Consider the following 17,804-nt stretch of genomic DNA (forward strand, 5'->3'; position numbering starts at 1 on the left):
GGGGGAATCCACTCTACAGCTCTCCCCACCCTTCCGCCAAGCTCAGACGCACACTTTGTCTTCTATTTCGCACTACAGGAAGAGTTTTTAGAGAAAGCAGGATTTTAGGTGAAGGCAATTATTTATGTGGACGGCAAGCTGAGGGGATGGGGTACAGGGGTGGAGCCAAGCCAGTAAGCCAGAGCAGGATGGAGGCCTTGGAGTAAGTGTAACCTTCCATGCCCAGCTCAGTCCCAGCAGGCAACATCTCAAACCCTCATGTTCAACGCCCCCACCCCTCTGGCCACCAAAGGGCAAAAACCCTCCCACCCCTAGAGGTTCAGCCACTCTGAAAGCTTTTCCCACAGCTGCTTTCAGATCCTTTAACCGGCCCCTTCTCCTGTTACTCCGCTTGGACATCCAGAACTCTCAGCCAGGTTATTTACAGACAAGCCTACGAAAAGGCGAGTGTTTATAAACATCGGGTCACCTTAGTCTGAGCAGTCCAGAGAGAATCTGGGGGGGCTAGGTGACTCAACCCTAAGGACCTGAGGCCACTTTACATCTGGCCCAACCCTGACAGGGATGAGAGGGTAAAGCGGGGGAGAAGGGTGGGGGCCTCAGATTCTTGACCACGAGATGCAAATTGCATGCAAATGAGCGAGTACGCCCGTGGTGACTTCAGGGAGGAGAGACCCCGGGGGCTCCCGGGCCTAATGGGCCGGGGGTCGGGGCAAGGCGGGGTCTGGGCCCACCTCAGGGAGAGGTCAAGTCTCACAAGACCCCTCGCACAGCCCTCATGTTGCTCGGAGCCACAGAAGGTCCTGGAGAAAGAACTGGGTGTCCTTGAGAGAGAAGCGGCGCGCCCCAGCCCCTTCCCCGCCCCCCGCCGCCCGCTCCGTGGTGGGGCAGCGGGGTGTCGGGTGACGGCCGCGGCTATAGTTAGCCGCCCCGCTGTGTTTACCGGCCGGACTCCGGGGCCAGCGCCGCGCTGCGCCGCCCAGACCTCAGCCCCGCGGGCCCCTGCGGCTCCCCGACTCCCCAGCCTCAGGTGGGTCCTCGCCCCCTCAGCCTCTCTGGAGGAGCCAGACTGCGCTCTACCTTCGCCACCATCACAGAAACAGCTCCCACCCCACCCCCACCCCCACCCCAGCCCCACTCCGACCCCCAGCCCGAGCCCGAGCCCGAAAAACGCTGCGCTGAGGCGCCTCGGGGAATCTGGGAACCCAGGCCTGGGGCTGCTCTTGCGAGGGGGGACTGGACACCCCGAGGCGCCCCACCCCCCCAACCACGCCCCGCCCGGGCCGGGCCTGGATCTGGGACCCTTCACGCCACAGAAAGTGTCCGGGTCACCATCCTCCCGCCCACTGAAGCCACGACGTGCCCGTCGCGGCGGGTCCTGTCCTCATCTGGACCGCGTCCCCTGAAGGCTGCCCCAAGATGGTGCTGGCTTTGCTGATCGCCCTCGGCTGCTTTGCTCTCCAGAACTTCGGGCAGGTAACAGGGGAACCGTCCCCAGCCAGGAACGCTTGAGGGACAGACCCTGGGAGGTGGGCTGGGGGACTGACTCCTCACAAATCTCTCCGTGGGATCCCAGTTCTCTCAATCCTCTTCCGCTTGGGAACCTCCATTCCTGTGGAAACACCCATTTCCTCTCCCAGAACCCCCACACTCTTACCACCTGGTCCTCTCACCACCTTCCTTCCTTCCCTAGGGACGTCTCCAACTTTCTTCTCCTCACTTCCCATCTCCTACCCAGGCAACACCCCCCTCCCCTTCCCTGTATACTTCCCCCCTCCCAGACCATGGTCTTCCCCATACCCAGCCCAGGTTTGGGGATAAGGGCTTCTGAAGTGGGGAGAGGACTCAGGAACCTCTTAGAACTGACAATGACTTGGTGTGGTGGCTGAGAGGGAACATGTCTGAAGACGGAGACAGGTAATTGTCTACCCATTTGCATATCACCCGCATACTGGTCTTAGAGCCAGGACAGCACTTATAAGTTAACTGGCCCTTCTTGCAGGGCCTCTCTAATGACAGAATGACTGCTTTTAGGGTTAGGAAGTGAAGTTCTCTGTGCTTTCCTCACAGTAACCCTGTGAGGTTGAAGTAGCCCAGAAAAGTGATGTCTTGCCTGATTCCACAGGCTGTAGCTGTGAAGCCAGGCTTTGAACTCATGAACGTCTGAGTGTATTGCCTGTGTTACTAATGCTTTTGGGCTCTTGCCAAATTGAATCACCAGATATTTAGGCGTAGAAATGAGATTCTGTGTTCCTGATCTGCCGCCAGCGCTCCTGGCGGGTGCTCTGAACTTAAGCATTTTCCCCTGGTGGCTGCTCTCTTTTTTACCTCCATAGGCCCAAGCAGTTCCCATCTTGCCCCTGAGCCTGGCTCCAGACACCTTTGATGATGCTTATGTGGGCTGCTCAGAGGAAATGGAGGAGAAGGCAGTCCTTCTGCTAAAGGAGGAGATGGCCCGCCATGCTCTGCTTCGGGAGTCCTGGGAGGCAGCCCAGGAAGCCTGGGAGCGCAGGTGTCAAGGGCTCACCCTGCCCCCTGGCTTCAAAGCCCAGCACGGAATCGCCGTCATGGTCTACACCAATTCTTCTAACACCTTGTACTGGGAGCTGAACCAGGCAGTCCGGACAGGCGGTGCCTCCCGGGAGCTCTACATGAGGCTTTTCCCCTTCAAGGCCCTGCATTTCTACCTGACCCGGGCCCTCCAGTTGCTGCGGGGGAGTGAGGGTTGCAGGAGGGGATCTGAGGAGGTGGTGTTTCGAGGTGTGGGCACCCTGCGTTTTGAACCTGGGAGGCTAGGGGACTCTGTCCGCTTGGGCCAGTTTGCCTCCAGCTCCCTAGATGAGGGGGTGGCCCGCAGGTTTGGTAATGCCACCCTCTTCTCTATAAGGACTTGCTTTGGGGCCCCTATCCAGTCTCTGTCTGTCTTTCCTGAGGAGCGTGAGGTGCTGATTCCCCCCCATGAAGTCTTCTTGGTCACCAGGTTCTCCCAGGACGGAGCCCAGAGCGTAGTGTCTCTCTGGAGCTATAATCAGACCTGCAGCCACTTTAACTGCGCCTATCTGGGTGGTGAGCTGTGCATGAGGGAAGCAGGACGGGCAGGGTGGGTGAAAGAAACCGGGAAGGCTCAATCCCCAGGACCTTCAGGAAACCCACTTGGTTAATGGGGACACTGAGGGCTAGAAGTCAGCTGAAGGTATTGTTCTTTATGACTTATATTCTTCCAACTCTTAGCAGGTTTTCCAGATCTGTGAATAGTCTCAGATGATTCTGTAAATGTTCTTGAAAAGTTCCATCTGTTATACAGCCTGATAGACCAAAAGAACATGGTTAAGGTTAACAAGCAGAGGAAAGTGGTAGAGGAGTGGTGCTGCAGATCTCGAGGCCCCAAGTTTAATGGGGTTTACAGGGACACTGCTATTCCAAGTGCAGAGAAAGGGACACAAGGGAAGAGTGACTGGGGCTTGGGTGGGGCAGGGAGGGATAGACCACCTGGGGAGATTTCCTGGGGAAGGAAGGGGAAAGGAGAGTCAGAGGGGAAGATGAACTGAGAAGTGGAACGGGCCATGCCAGAGCCTGGTGGGAAGGAAGTTTGGGTGTAAGGGTCTGTCAGCGTGGAGGCCTCACCGTGGTGCTGTCTATTGCAGGGGAGAAGAGGCCAGGCTGTGCATCTTTTCCAAGTGAGTCCCTCTCCTCCCCTGTCCCTCAGCTGTTTTGACTACCCTCCTATTCGTGCTGGCCTTCACCTTCTTTTCTTTCTTCAGAAGGTGACCAGCCAGACTCACCCTCCAACAGGGCCTTCTCGCTGCAGTCCTGGAAAACCCTGCTTTTGGCCCCTGGGGGGTTCCAGCTCTCAGGAGCTGGGCCCTGAAAGTTCAGTGCCTGCCACTTAGGAGTCCTGGGAACTGGTGACCTTCCTATGAAGAAGGGGGGCTTCCAACAGTCTTGAGAATAAGAACATGGTTTCAGACCCAGCCTAGCAGCCATCTTCTCAACTGGGATATGGGGGGCAGGTATAAGGCCATGTAGCATGGAGGGAACCCCACTATGTGGTGGGGACTCTCTGGAACAAGCAAGGGTAGTACTGTGATGGCCACTTGATTAAACAGTATTGCAGTGTGGTGACATTGAATGTCATCATTGGTCGATTCCATGAGACTGGATCACTGTCCTGCTCTGACCACATGGGACTTGTTCATCGCTCTTAGACATGCTCCCCTGTGCAGACCCCTGTCACACCTCAGAAGCTTTAACAGCCAGAGGGTTCCACAACAGGAATGCAGGAAGGGGGACAGATTCCTCGGCTCTTTTGTTAGACGAGGAATTTTGCAAAGTCACAAAGGAAACAATTTGCTCAGAGACAAAGAGTTAGTATCAAGGGCCTCCCTAGTGGCGCAAGGGGTTGGGATGCAGCTTGTGGGGCTCTCCGCAGCCTCTGCAGCATGAGTTCTATCCCCTGGCTGGCCAGGAGCTACCCACATGGCACAGCAGACCTCTCCTGTCTCACCCGCTGCTCCCCTCAGCAATGTACTTTGGTCAGTCTGCCTGTTCTGTTCCCCACTCTGTCTTTGGTGAATCCTCTTGTGCCCCGCATCTCTGGCCTGTACCCCAGCCCTTGTATGCATAAACCAATAAATCTTTAAAAAAAAAAAAAAAAAGAGTATCAAAACCAGGCCCCAGGCCTTCCAGTACAGAGCGCATTGAAGATTTGAGAGCACCCTAAACATTCGAGGGAACTCAAAGTAGGATCCTAAACCCAAGATACCTGGGACCCCCAAACAAGCTATTTCTCTCTGCCCTGCTCCCCACAAGAGTCCATTTCAGGGGAGGGGATCTCAAAGCATCTGGAAACACTCTGGAAACATCTGACATGCAGAACAGAAACTTTATTGAGGCAAGGAAAGCAGCATAGGCACCTACTAAGTGACTCCCTCCTCATCTAGGGTGCTTGACTCACCAACAGAAGGGACCCGCCCATTGCATCAGAACACCTCCTTGCTTCCCAAATCTTCCTCCTGGGGCAGGTCCCCAACCCCCTCTGATTCTTGCTCCCTATGCACTAGCACAGGTGCTGGGGAGGAAGGGCCAGGCTCTCCAGAAGCTGGAGTTCTAGCATCACCAGCACCCTGAAGCCCAATTTCTGAAGATTCCTGGCTCCCCGCAGTCTCTGGCACTGTCAGCTCTGGTGTCTCAGGGATGGGGGGGCCGAGGTTCTGAAAGCTGTTCCGTACTCTTGTGATGTAGTGGCTGAGGATGCTGGCACCTCCGGGGGGCCGGGGTGTCCCTCCTACTGCCAGAGTGCGCTTCACGCTGGCTACCTCACTTTGCAGTCGAGACACAGTCTTGGTCAGCTCTGTCAGTCTGTTGCCCAGGTCTGGGAGGGGGAGACAGTGTTAATGAAGAGGTCTCTCACATGCTGGGCTGCCCTGTACCACGTCTATCCTCAGTGAACCCCAGGAGACAACATGTCTGGGATTTCTGAGGGAAGAGAAGTGGAGGAAGTGAGACTGGCTTATGGAGTGTCACCCAAGTGCCTCCAGATTTAAAATACAGGTGCTCATAGTGCACACTTCCCAGGTTGGTGCTTCCCTGGCCCACCTCTCTAGGGGTCAGACTAGCAGGCAGAGTCTGGGGCACATGAATCTGAATGGGATGGGGTGGTGGTGAGTTTAGAAGGCATCTGAATCCCTAGGGATGGGAAGGTTTGTAATGGGTGGTGATTTGTACATCTGCCCCTGCCAACCCTCCTTCCCATCTACACCCGTCCAACTCATAACCATCCTCAGGGCCCAGTTCACCTTCTCTGTCTCTAGCTTCTGGAACTCCATCCTCCTACCTTCCCATGAGCCTCTCAAAATGACAGGCTCTCTCTCTTCTGGGTTCTCAACTGCAATCTGTGTCTCTCTTAGCTAAGCACTTTCTGCCTAGTCAGAAGTTTTCTCTTCCTCACCAGACTGAAAGCTTTCTCTGAGTCTCTGCTCTACACAGTCCCCCCTCCCTCCAAGACAGAGTCTGGAACAAAGAAGACATAGCAATGACCATTGGTTCAATGAGTGAATAAATAAAAGAATGAATGAAGTAAATGAATGAATGGGTAAGAGAGTAATGTGAGAATAAATGAGCATATGAATGAAGGCAGAAATGGGAGGATGAAATGAGTGGAATAGAGAATGGGTCAGAGAGTAACTGAGTGCAAGGGACCACATTGTGCAAGTTTCGGTTCCAGGGGCAAGGGAGGGAGGGACACATATAACTAGGTTGGGAGAGAGGTGTGAACCTGTGTGTTGTGCTTTTATCCTAGCTGAGCAAGGAACAGGAATGGGGAAGGCTTGGAGGTGAGCAACCAACCTTTCCGACGGGTCTCCTCGAATTCCCTCCGGGCTGTGTCTATATAGCGTTGCACCAGGGCCTTGATGACACGTAGGCGGTAGGATCCGCGCTCACCCTCCCCAGGTTCTGTCCCTGCCCCAGGATTGGCCTGGGTTGGGAAGACAGGAGGGTGTGAGAGACTGTTTACCCTCTACCATTGTGCTAATCACTGTTCCCTCTTCTAGGCAGTGAAGGACAGAGGCAAATCTATTAGGAAGGCCACATGTCTGGACCCTGGTACTTTCTTGGAAGATAGAAGGATGGAGGCTAGCAGTTGGGGAAAGGGCAAAGGAAAGGCAACGGGGGAGGAGGATGGGATGAAATGAGTGGAGGGATTGAATGAGGATGGGATTGAAAGGTGGAAGTGGTGGGGGGAGCAGAGACAGAATGTTGCCACCAACCCAACCTTGTTTTTCTTGAGTTAAGTTAATCCAGGTTAACCCTGCCTTAAAATCCTGCAGAGGGGCGGAACGAGCAGATGTGGGGAGGCATCCGATGCATGGGCCTACTCATGCATGTGAGATGGAAATCAGGCAAATAAGAATGACTGGGTTCTGGGTCCAGTTTTAGGCCTCAGGACAGTACCAGGAGGGGGGCAGGTAACAGAGAGAGCACAGGTAGAGTAGGCAAAGTTCTGGATTGGAAGACACAGGTTCAAAGGCCAGCTCAGTCCTTTTGTAGCTTTGTGCCGCAGGCAAGTTCCTTGACTTCCTTAGGCCTGAGTGTCTCCAGATTTAAAATACAAGTGCTCATAATGCCCGATTCCCTGGTTGGTGCTTCCCTGGCCTAGAGTAAAGGCTCTCTAGAGGCTTAAGAAATAATTATTTTCCTTTAACTAGTTTTATTTTTCTCTAAATATTTTAGAGTTAGCATCTCTACTTCTGTAATGTAAAATAAGCATAGCATTTACTAAGTATTTTGAAGGAGAGGTGAGTCGTCAGAGATGGGGCAGACAAGTTGAGAGAGAAAGATGAACCCTTTTAGGCTAGAGTATATACTGCATTTTTCTTGTGTAAAATAAGGAATAAAAATTGTGGGGCCATTCCCTGAGGATGCAGGATAAATGGGAAAGGAGCCTGACTGGAGGACCAAAGAACTGGCCAGTGAGGTGGGGGGCAGCTAGAAGAAGGGAACCTCAGTGGGGTGCAATGGAAGACTGGGAGATACCCATTTGGCTGGGATGTGGGATCTGTCAGGACGCAGAGACTCTGCCCATCCAGGCCTGGGCGCGGACCTGAGAATTGAACACAACCTCAAAAGTTAAGTTGAATTTTCTCCTTGTGTGGAGGCAGCCCTGGCATGTGGTCTGCAAATATGCATCAGGCATCCTGGACAGGGTCAGGAAGTGGCGAGGGGTAGAGGAGCTGGGGCTGCAGGGGGTTGGAAGGGTGGTATTTTCAGAAATTAGTGTCATAGGTCCCAGTAGGCGAAAGAGGCATCCATGCAGGGGGGTGGGGAGTGCCGTGGGGTTGGAGCTGGAACTTAGGGCCTTCAATTTCTGCTGTCATGTCTTGTGCTTTTGCACATGCTGTTTCCTGTGCTGCCATCAACCTCCTGTTTATTCTAAAGGATTCTGCTCTGCACACAAGGTCTCTGGGAAGCTCCCTGATCTGAAGCTCCCCCTCTGCAGCCCAGTAGCCCCCCATGTTTCCTTTTATCAGAGGCTTGTCATACTGGAAAGTTAGTCTGTTTCCTTCTGCTACTCTAGACCGGGAGCACCTTGAGGGACCACCGTCAGGCTTGCCTTTCTCTCCAGTTTGGTAAGTGTTTGTTGAACACATTATTGATCCACCAGATAAGGGAAGGCCTTCTTCATCTGGGGATCCAAGATTGGAAGATTAGAAAATGGCCAGAGCTAGGAAGAGGGAAAGGCAAACTATGTGAGAGAACAGGAACTGGAGACAGACTTCCCAAGCAAGACACCTGCACACAGACAAGCTAGGGATGTGTAGACAAAGGAACAAAATGTATGAACAACAGGTTCCTGATGTGAAGAAGACCAACAACTAGGGGATGAGGTACTCACAAAGGTGGGGATTGGAGGATAGTCTGGCTTCTTGATTTTGCAGCAAGAGCAACAGCAGCAAATGAACTGGAAAATTCTCCTGAGAGATTAGATGGCATGAAAGGGTTAGTCAGAGGACAGGGTCTATGCTCCTGGGAGAAGTAGTTGCGGGGCAGGGGCGGGGGAAGAGGGACGGGAGGGGGACTGTGTCTGGATGCCTGGGGCGGGTGGGAGTGAGAACTCTAAGGACATCACCTGAGAAGGTAGAAGATGGCCTTGGGAGAGGGCAGGATGTTGAAGGGCACAGGCAGCGTCAGGCCTTCTCGGAAGTAGGACAGGTAGAGCTTGGAGCGAGCAAACTTCCATTCTACATCAGCATCATCCTGGGGTCCAGCAGGTGTGCGCTCAGTGGGGACCACTTTGGTTACTGGTCCTCCTGCCCACCCACACTGCCTCCGTCCTCACAGCACCTCTTCAGTGAGCCAACCACTTTCTTCTCCCCATTCCTATCTCCATTCTCATTGCTTACCCACACTCTCCCTGCTTATCTCCCTCTTGCTTCTTCCCCCCATTAGCTTTCTGACATCCCTCTACCCAGTCTGCTTGCCAGCCACAAACCCCAGCCCATCAGTCCTCTTCCCCTCCCCTCTCATGTCCTCACCCACTTTCCCACAACACTCTTCCTCCCAAACATAAAGTGCAAAGAGCACTAGACTTGTGTTTGGAGAAACAAATACTAAGACCCACATTTTCCAGATCTGGAAAATGAGGCCAAGAGGGAAAGTTGCCCCAAGGCACAAAACAAGACAGCAGCAGAAGCAGAGCAGACACCGGGTGTCTACCAGTTCTCTCCCCTTCTCCTCCCTGGCCTAACGTGCTCTCAGTTCACGTACCTCAATCTTCTGGAAGGAGTTGGTGATCATGGCGATAAGCATGTTGAGCAGCACAATGACCATGATGATGGTAAAGATGCCGTAGAGGGCCCGGCCCACAAATTCAGGCACCAGAAACTGAGGCATGTCTACCACACTGTGCTCCTCCATGCCAAACATGGTCCAGAACAGAAACTGGAATGTCTCATTGAAACTGGCGTGGGGGCCAAGTAAAGAGGGGACGTGAGGGGTGGAAATGAGCTTGAGAGCCATTCAGACACTCTCCTCCTCACCTCCCAGGACCCAACCAAAGGCATTCCACTTCCATGAAGCCTTTGGACCAGCCCAGTCCATATAGACACTTGCCATTTCTGTGCTCCAACTTTTATTCTTTCAGTCAACCAATATTTATTGAGCACATAGTAGTACCACGGGTGCTAAGGAAACAGTTGTGAACAAGATGTCCTGTCTTCAAGGAACTGATGCTCTGGGATGGGAATTCTAATTATGCAAATAGTTTAAAATTGTGGCAAGTGAAGTAAAGGAGCAGCACAAGGCATGGCCCTAGTCTGGGAGTTGGGGAAAGCTTCTTTGAGCATTCAAGCTGAACTCTGAAGGACACATGGGAATCAACAGGTGAGAGGGAAGGAGATGTGGAGAAGTGTTCCTCAAGGCGGAGAGCCTGGGGCATTTCAGGAACCGAAAAAGGCTAGCAAAGCTGGTATTGGAGGGCAAAGGAGTGAGCGTTGTGAGAGGTAAGTCGGGACCAACCAGATCATGCAGGATTTCATAGGATAAAAACAAAGATCCCTACCATGGCCACCACCTTTAGGAAGCTATGAAGAGCTCTAAGCAGAGGGTTCATACTTGATTTACATTCGAAAAGATCACCTTGACTGTTGTGAGTAGAATGGAAGGGAAGAGGGTGAGAGATGGGGGCATGGAGACCACTTAGGAAACTGTTGCCATGGTCTGGGTGAGAGGGGATGGTGGTTTAGACAGCAGTGGTAACAACACTAGTGCTGCCTCTTCCAGGAAGCCCTTTTCTACTCCAGAATGTCTGTTAATTATTTGTAGACCTGACCACATTCTCCCTGCTATTGTATTTATTCATGGCTCTGTCTTATGTCCTCCATCTTAGTGCCAGCTCAGGCCTTGATTACTGCAGCAACCTCTGCAACTGGCCTCTGACCTCAATGTCTCTTGTTATTCCATTCTCTACATTCATTCCAGGTGTTCTTTCTAAATGCTGATATGATGTGTTCTATTTCTGCTTGTTGAATATTAAATGCTCTTAACTACTTTCAGTCAAAATGTCTACCATGCAACATACCTGAGAATTTTAGCAAACATACTTTTGACCTAATTAGTTGTCATCCATGAACACATAGCCAGGAGTTTAGAGACAATGTAAGAATGAGTAATGGATGAGTAAATGAATAAATGATTGAGTGGGTGTGAATCAAGCAGGGAGTGATTCACCAAACCAGAGAATGAATATTGAATATTGAGTGAACAGGTGAGGGGGGGAGAGGGAAAGGAAGAGGCGATCAGCCGCAGGGTCCCGCCTGCCTCTGCCCCTGCATACTTGCCCAGCCGCTCTGTCTCCTGGTAGGGCACATAGATGTTGTTGAGGCCACAGAGGAATGCAGTCAGGATGATCATGAGGATGAACATGAACCTGGAAGGGGGTGGGATGGGAGAGAATCAGAGCAGGTCTCCAGCATGGGAGAAGTCGGGCCCTGGGGAGAAGGGAGAGGGCCTCCCGATCTCAGCCTCTGCACTTGACAAATACTCAATTCAATTATTGTTAAGAATAAAAAATGTAGGGGATGGCAAGTAAGTAGGGATTTAAAGTGGGTGTCAAAACAGGAATAAAGGGTATTCAAGAATAGAGGGTGTTATAAAGGGTATTGAGGTTAGGGTGTCAGAGCTGGGGATGGGGCAATCTCCTTGGGAGGGACTGAGATGCTGAGATGTGGTTCAGGGATGCATGAGGGTCAGAATCCTGCTGAACGCATTCATCACTAGCAGAGTTAAAGCTACATGTAAGACTGAGTTAGCCTACATCAGGGAGGGCTAAACATCTCAGCGGTGGGGAGGGAGCTTTTCCTCTAAGCTAAGCTGAGCTGAAGATGTCCACAGACATAACCAGGGCTGTTCCCACCAAGGGCACCCACTCTATTCCCACCTCAGCAGGTATATCCCCAGGGGACCAGGCACTCCCTGTGGGTTCTGATTAGGGTGAGAGGCCAGGTAGGTGATAAGCATCAAGAAGACCAAACAATACCATGAGTTCAAAGAGCAGCTGTAGAGTGGCAAGGATCCAAAGGGACCCCTAGCTGCAGTGCCCTTGCTGCAAAGATGGGAAAACCGAGGTCTACAAAGGGTCACGGAGACAGCAACATGATTGGCCCTGATTTTCCAAGGAAGGGCTCTTTCTGCTATAGGTGCTTTGTCTTTTCTAGGTCGTGGGCCTCTTTGAGAATTAGATGAAAATTATAGATACTTTCTGCAGAGAACATACATTTACACCTGCAACTCTGCCTGTAGTTTCAGAGCTCTCTGGACTCTGTGAAGGAACACAGGCTAAGAACCCCTGTGCTGCACTGGACTGGGAGGAGGTCAAGCGGAATCTCTCAGGGAGGAGTGTGCAGAGACAGCACTCACCGCATCATGTCGTCGATCATCTTGCCAATGGAAATCTGCAGAGTGCCCAGGGACTCATGGGCCGGCAGAATGTAGGCCAGACGCGTGAAGCTAAGCATGCTAGTGACAGCAAAGAGCACCTCAGCCAAGAACTGGGGGTCCTCGGTGTGCCACTCACTTCGCTCTGTGCAGGGAGGAGTAGGGGCTAAGACTGAGAGCCAAGGAAGAGAACTGGGGAATTCAGGGCTGGGTTGATGTCACTCACCAGCCGTGGTGAAATAGTGGCAGCGAGCCCCATCCGGCGCATCCTGGCAGTGCACGTGTGCAAGCCCAGCCATGAGAAGCCGCAGCGCGAAGGCCGCCAGGTACAGGGACAGGATGACCACATCCAGGAAATTCCACCAGTCCAGGAGGTAACTGCGCAGGCCTTCGATCCACACTTCCTTACACTCAAACCACAGAAAGCCTGAGAGGGAGGCAGGGCGCCCGACAGGATGAAGCAGTTTTCAACTCCTTCCATCTCAAAATAGGTTGGGGGTAGGGGGCGGCTAAAACATCACAGGATGAAACTGATAAAATATAAACAATCAGTCTGGTTAAGGACAAAGTGGCTTTATGAGAAAATAAGGCCTGGACTGATGCAGACTCCTCTAAGGCATGGTCAGCTGATTTTCAGATAGTGAGGAATACGCAGGAGAGACTGGTTACTAGGAGGCAATGACTTAAATCTGGTTCCCCCTGCCTGCCACCAAGTAAATATATTTCAAGAATATTGACTTGAAGAGGCTCTAAATTATCAGCCTGCCCAGGGTGCCCATGACTCAGCGGGACCAGCGCTAGACCTGGGGATAGAGGTGCTGAGAGATGGACCCCATTTGCCAGAAGGCCTTGATACACAGTGCTCTGCTCCATCCCCTGGAGAACAAGCATGTGCTTTTCACTCATAGTTTCAGCTGCCTAGAATGCCCTTCCTTACCATTTTGCAGCCAGCTGCTCCTCTGTGGCCCAGGTCATGTGTTGCCCTCTGGGTGATGCCTTTCCTGCTGGGGAAGTGGCTGCCCCTGCTCTGTGCTCCCGTGGTCTCTTTACACATCTCTGGGATGCCATCACCTAGGCCATGGAGGCCACCTCTTCCTGACTTGTGTCCCCACACCTCCCCTGAACTTGGGGCCCTCAGGGACAGGACAGGGGCCAGGTCCAATTCATCTCCTTGTCTCCCATGTCTAGAATAAGGCCCAATATTCACTATTGAATGAAACTTTATTAAGCTTCTATCATGTGCCAGTGGGATCCTGAGGTGAATAAGGCAAAAGCAATCCATCTCCTCCCAGAGTTGGCAATCTAGTGAGGGAGATGGAAAGTAGTGACAATGAGGGTGGAAAATGTTAAGATGGAGGAGCAGGGGAACAAAGAGGCTAATATAAGAGTGTTTAAGCCTGAAGTAAATGAGGCCCTTGGGATTAGATCTTAAATTAGGTACTTACTGGTGATATCTATTCTGGTCCTCACATGTCCTCTGCCCAAAGAGTGCAAAGAAAATTCATAGCAGCTCATCAGGATGATTGTAAACTATAGTTGTGGTCAAATATACTTAACTCCCCTGGGTTTCTCGACAGTTCAAGTGTTGGACCCAGGCACCTTTGCCTGTTGCATCCTCCTGCTCCAACCTGAACCGTGGCACCCAGCAACACCATTCTTAAGTCCACCATTCAACATTGTAATTTGCCTCCTAGCACTGTAAACCCGGTCTTGTTTTGGCAGTAGGAACCTCCAGAGTGGGTAGCGACTGGTCCCACGGTGGGTGAAGAATGGGGTCCTTACTCAGGATTATCTATTGCAGGGCTAGGTCCCTGGACTAGAGGTGAAGGGAAAAGATTTCTTGGTGTGCCAGGGCCCAGAGAGGTGTGACTTTATGTTCAAGAGGCTATATTGGGCCTCCCCGGCGGCGCAGCGGTTGAGAGCTGGGTTGCGAAGCTGCCCGCAGCCTCTGCAGCGCCGGTTTGATCCCTGGCTGCTCCCCGGCCACCGGGGGAGGGTCCCACATCGCATGCAGACCTCTCCTGCCGCCCACTGCTCCCCTCAGCAGTGTACTTTGGTCCTTCTGCCTGCTCTGCTCCCCGGCCACCGGGGGAGGGTCCCACATCGCATGCAGACCTCTCCTGCCGCCCACTGCTCCCCTCAGCAGTGTACTTTGGTCCTTCTGCCTGCTCTGCTCCCCGCTCTGGCTCTGGTGAATTCTCTCACCCTCCCGTGCTTCTGACTGTACCCAGTGCATGTATAAATAAATAAAAAAAGAAAGAGGCTATATTTACAGAGGTATGGTCCCCCCATCGGGGTACTAATCATGAAGCACACTGCGGGGTCCTCCCAGGGGAACCGCCAAAAGTGAAAGGTGCCACACACATACCTATGACCCAGACCATGTGCAGGGAAGTCTCCCAGACGCTCTGGCTGCGGCCCCGGAAGGTGGTCAGCTGTGCCTCCATGACCAGGGACTCTCCCAGCAGGAAGATGAGGAACCACAGGTAGGAGGCGGAGTGCAGCAGGAACTTCAGCACCGGGATCTTCAGCAGGCGGCCCAGCTTTGGGGGGAAGGAGGGATAACCCAGCTGAGTCCTGTTAACAACTCTCCTTCCTTGGAACTTCCAGAATGCTCAGCCTCCATGACACTCCCATTTTCACTTACTCACTCACTTATTCAGATATTACTGACAGTGTACTCCACACTAGACCCTACATGTGCACGTCCATCATCTCCTTCACAACCACATGAGTGGGCATCCTTATCCCCATGTCCTTCGCTAAAGGACTGATGATCATGGGAGTAAAGTAAATTTCCCTTGGAGGTTCCCTGGGCTCTTCAATCACAACGTTAAAAAATAAATTCTTCATCTTTTCCAAACTTGTGTCCCCTTCGAAAACGATCCAGTCACCCAGGCCAGAAACACTGAAGGCATTGCTATATCCTCTCACATTCTGCTGATAGTCTCCCTAACTCCTGTACCCTCGCCTACCCGCCAATCCAGCCTTCATGCCACTAGCAGAGAGGACTTTCTCAAACCCAAAACTAATGGGATCACTCGCCTCATTAAAACCCTACAATGGCTCCCACGGTTCTGTGACACAGGGCCCCTGCCTACTTTCCAGTGCAGGCAACTTACACTTCTGCTTTAGCAGCACAGCCTTCCTTCTTTAATATTTTACTTTCTCTCTCCCCTGGCCCGCAGAGGTACTGTTCCTGCTTCTGGAACACTGTTCCTTACGTGGTAAACAGGAACAGTGCCAGGCACAATGCTGGAAATACTTGTGGACTGAAGGAACAAAAATGCCTGGGTCCACAAAGACTCCCAAAGAATTTGTAGGTTGGGGTGGGAGTCTCTTTAGGAGCGCTCAGGGCTGTATATAAGATTCAGGCTTTGGAGGCAGAGACCCCAGTTTAGATCCTGTCTCTGCTGTGTCCCCTGGACAAAAAGAACACTTGTGTTCCCTGTAGAGCTTCCTCTTCAGTGAAATTGAAGTGGAATGTCTACTGTCCAGGGCCACCTCTGGTTGCTATCTAATAGAACATTCCTGACCCAGGGCCTGGCATAAAGCAAGTGGCCAATAATTGAGGGTTATCTTTAATTTTATTCTTAGTACCCGGGACTTGGGTGCCAGCCAATAGCCAAGGCAGAGGAAGGGCATGGTGAGGAAGATGAGGAAGGCGACAAAGAGCTTCCAGATGGTGGTGCTTCCACGCCAGCCGGCCAGGTTCCCACACCAGATGGAAGACAGGACTTGCTGGCAGATGGGGTGTGCTACAAACTAAGCAGAGGAGGCGTTAGCAGGGAGAAGTGGGGAAGCCTGCTGGGTGCACAGCTCTTATTTTCCTGCCATAGCGGTTAAAGCATGTTTCTTTTCTTCCCAGGTCTAAGAGAGGCCCCTTGGTTACCATGTGACCGTAGGTCAGGTCCTACCCCTCACCTCCTATCCCTCTTTGGGCCTTGGTATCCTAGTTCATGAAGGAAAAGCTGAACTCAAAGGTTTCCCTGGACTCTCCAGATCCCATGTACTTGAATCTAAGTCAGGAGATTGTGGGTAGAAGTGCGTATCAAAGTCAGAATGCTCAGGATCCAGGGTCCAGGCTGAAAGGGCTTGAGGAGGAGCAGATCAGGGGAAGTGTGGGCTGGTGTCTTGCAGGCAGGGCCAGGCAAGTCATTATGAAGGCAAGTGCTGGTGGATTAGGTGAGAGGGAACAGTATGGGGCTGGAGAAAGCTCGAAAGGGATCTTGTCTTCAGCTCAAAGGGCAGGGTATAATGAGACAGGGAATAATCGAATCAGTTGATATCAAAGCCCCAAGAGCTCTTCTTTTATCTTGCTGAATAGAGATACTGAAGTCCAACAGAAAAAGGCTGGAACAAAGCTACCCAGTAGGCCGGAGGCATAGTGGGGTGTAAGGCCCACATGTTAGGGCTCCAGGTAGAGCCCTGGTGAGTAATGAGAGGGTAGGTGCTTAGAGGAAGGTAAGAAGGGAGGGTGGGGGCCAAGATAAAAGGGTGCTCAGAATAAAGGTCTGAGAGGGTCCTGAAGCAGGGCAAAGACTTGGAGTGAGGGGATACCTAGAGGAGGCAGGGCAAGGGTGGGGCAGGGAGATGGGTGGGGCCCAGCTGACCCGCTTCTGATTGTAGTTGACAGCTAGTCGAAGCCTTGCCAGGTTGGGGATGCCTTCCTCAAAGGCCTGGCCCAGGCCCTCAGCCTCCGTCTCGCTGTCCTCCTCCAGGTCATTGAGCACCGCCGTGACCTCGCTCTGGTTCCGGCACATGCCCAGGAGCTCGAAGCCGTAGTCCTGGCTCAGCGACTCCAGGGCAATGTACTCAGGCTGTAGGGGAGAAGGTAAAGGTCTGTGTCTGTCTGACACCTTGGGGACCTGGGGCCATTAAGTCAGTCTTCCTCTCTCCCAACAGTGGGCCTGCACAGCCTCTGTCCTGACATTGGGTCTCCAGTTCTCCACAGCTAGAGTCACCTTGGTCTCTATTTTTTACCACCTCATCTCTCCTTCCAATGAAGTACCTGCTGTGTCAACTGGCTTATCTGGTGCTGCCTCTCCCTCTTTCACCCACCTGCCTGTCGCCGTTGCCCATGCCTTGTATGTGCCTTTTCTAAACCCAACTTCCTGTCCCACTTCTACCCTACTCTTCATGTTTTTCATCTAATTTCCCTAGCACCTTCCTCATAGGAGGACCTGTATTGACAGGTTGAGGAGACATGGACCGCAAGGTAGTTCTTGCCTCTTTACCCACTTATTCTCAGTTTTGCTTGGGACCCTAACCCTAGTGAGAGTCCAGGCTAGGACAGCAGGTGGCTAGGTCTGAGGCCCACCTCTGGCTGTCATAGTGGGTGTGGTACTTCCTTCCCATTTCCAGGCCTGTTTCCTTCCTGGGAAGAGGGCGTGGCAGTCTTGCTCTGCCTCCTTCTGTGTGCTATGAGACTAGAGGGAAAGTCCTCTGGAAAGAATTGCCCTTTTCTGCAGGGGGGCTCTTCACTCTCTGGTCCTCCCACAATTTGGGGTGGAGGACACATGCTTTCCCAACTCACTTGCGCAGGCCATGCCCTGCATCAGGCCTCGGTTTTAATATCCTTGTCTGTGCCCATCTGATGGTAATTGGAGCCCAGGGGCCTGTCTGCCTGGCACAGGGGGATGTCAGTGGAGAGTGACAGATAGAACTGCACTGCTGGTTTGCAAGGACCTGACTGGTTCCTGTCTCAGGTCTCCCTGGCTCCCCTTCCCATATTCTGTCTCACACCGGGTTTGTCTGTATTCATCACTGTGTTGACTTGGTCAAGAGCCTGTGCCTGGACTGTACCTTGGATACCCTCCCTCCGCCTCTTCACCTGCATATCTTGGCCTGTGTACCTGAGATGAATCCTGTTT

General features: G+C 52.5%; 2 protein-coding genes across 5 annotated transcripts in view; one reads left to right on the forward strand and one right to left on the reverse strand.

The window, feature by feature from the left end:
* The first annotated feature begins 984 nt into the window (after positions 1–984).
* ART5 (ADP-ribosyltransferase 5) lies at positions 985–7,234 on the forward strand. Of its 2 annotated transcripts, none has more exons than XM_037522881.2 (5): positions 985–1,030; positions 1,317–1,476; positions 2,337–3,066; positions 3,645–3,677; positions 3,762–7,234. In XM_037522881.2, exons 2-5 carry the CDS (start codon positions 1,420–1,422, stop codon positions 3,866–3,868), a joined length of 927 nt encoding a protein of 308 aa, XP_037378778.1. In that variant the 5' UTR covers positions 985–1,030; positions 1,317–1,419; the 3' UTR covers positions 3,869–7,234. The 2 variants fall into 2 exon arrangements, with proteins under 2 accessions (XP_037378778.1, XP_037378779.1); XM_037522882.2 differs by having other exon boundaries at positions 3,765–7,234.
* Positions 4,833–17,804, reverse strand: part of XNDC1N (XRCC1 N-terminal domain containing 1, N-terminal like) — a 32,503-nt gene continuing 19,531 nt past the window's right edge. For 2 of the 3 annotated variants that reach the window (XM_037522876.1, XM_054699499.1), the window contains 11 exons: positions 16,545–16,751; positions 15,532–15,696; positions 14,300–14,474; positions 12,158–12,358; positions 11,914–12,076; positions 10,832–10,924; positions 9,265–9,457; positions 8,627–8,754; positions 8,393–8,471; positions 6,346–6,475; positions 4,833–5,371 (listed from right to left, as the gene is read on the reverse strand). In XM_037522876.1, coding sequence (XP_037378773.1) covers positions 4,980–5,371; positions 6,346–6,475; positions 8,393–8,471; positions 8,627–8,754; positions 9,265–9,457; positions 10,832–10,924; positions 11,914–12,076; positions 12,158–12,358; positions 14,300–14,474; positions 15,532–15,696; positions 16,545–16,751 — 1,926 coding nt within the window. In that variant the 3' untranslated portion in view covers positions 4,833–4,979. The remainder of the gene's footprint in view (positions 5,372–6,345; positions 6,476–8,392; positions 8,472–8,626; positions 8,755–9,264; positions 9,458–10,831; positions 10,925–11,913; positions 12,077–12,157; positions 12,359–14,299; positions 14,475–15,531; positions 15,697–16,544; positions 16,752–17,804) is intronic. The other variant, XM_037522878.1, reaches the window with a different exon arrangement.

This window comes from Talpa occidentalis, unplaced genomic scaffold (assembly GCF_014898055.3).
Source record: "Talpa occidentalis isolate TD23 unplaced genomic scaffold, MPIMG_talOcc4v2.1 talOcc4.3, whole genome shotgun sequence".
NCBI classification, from domain to species: domain Eukaryota; kingdom Metazoa; phylum Chordata; class Mammalia; order Eulipotyphla; family Talpidae; genus Talpa; species Talpa occidentalis.

Coding starts and splice junctions, on each gene's coding strand:
- ART5 (XM_037522881.2), top strand. CDS start 1,420: ATGGTGCTGGCTTTGCTGATCGCCCTCGGCTGCTTTGCTCTCCAGAAC. Junction 3,067..3,644: donor TAACTGCGCCTATCTGGGTG/GTGAGCTGTGCA, acceptor TGTCTATTGCAG/GGGAGAAGAGGCCAGGCTGT. Junction 3,678..3,761: donor AGGCTGTGCATCTTTTCCAA/GTGAGTCCCTCT, acceptor TTCTTTCTTCAG/AAGGTGACCAGCCAGACTCA.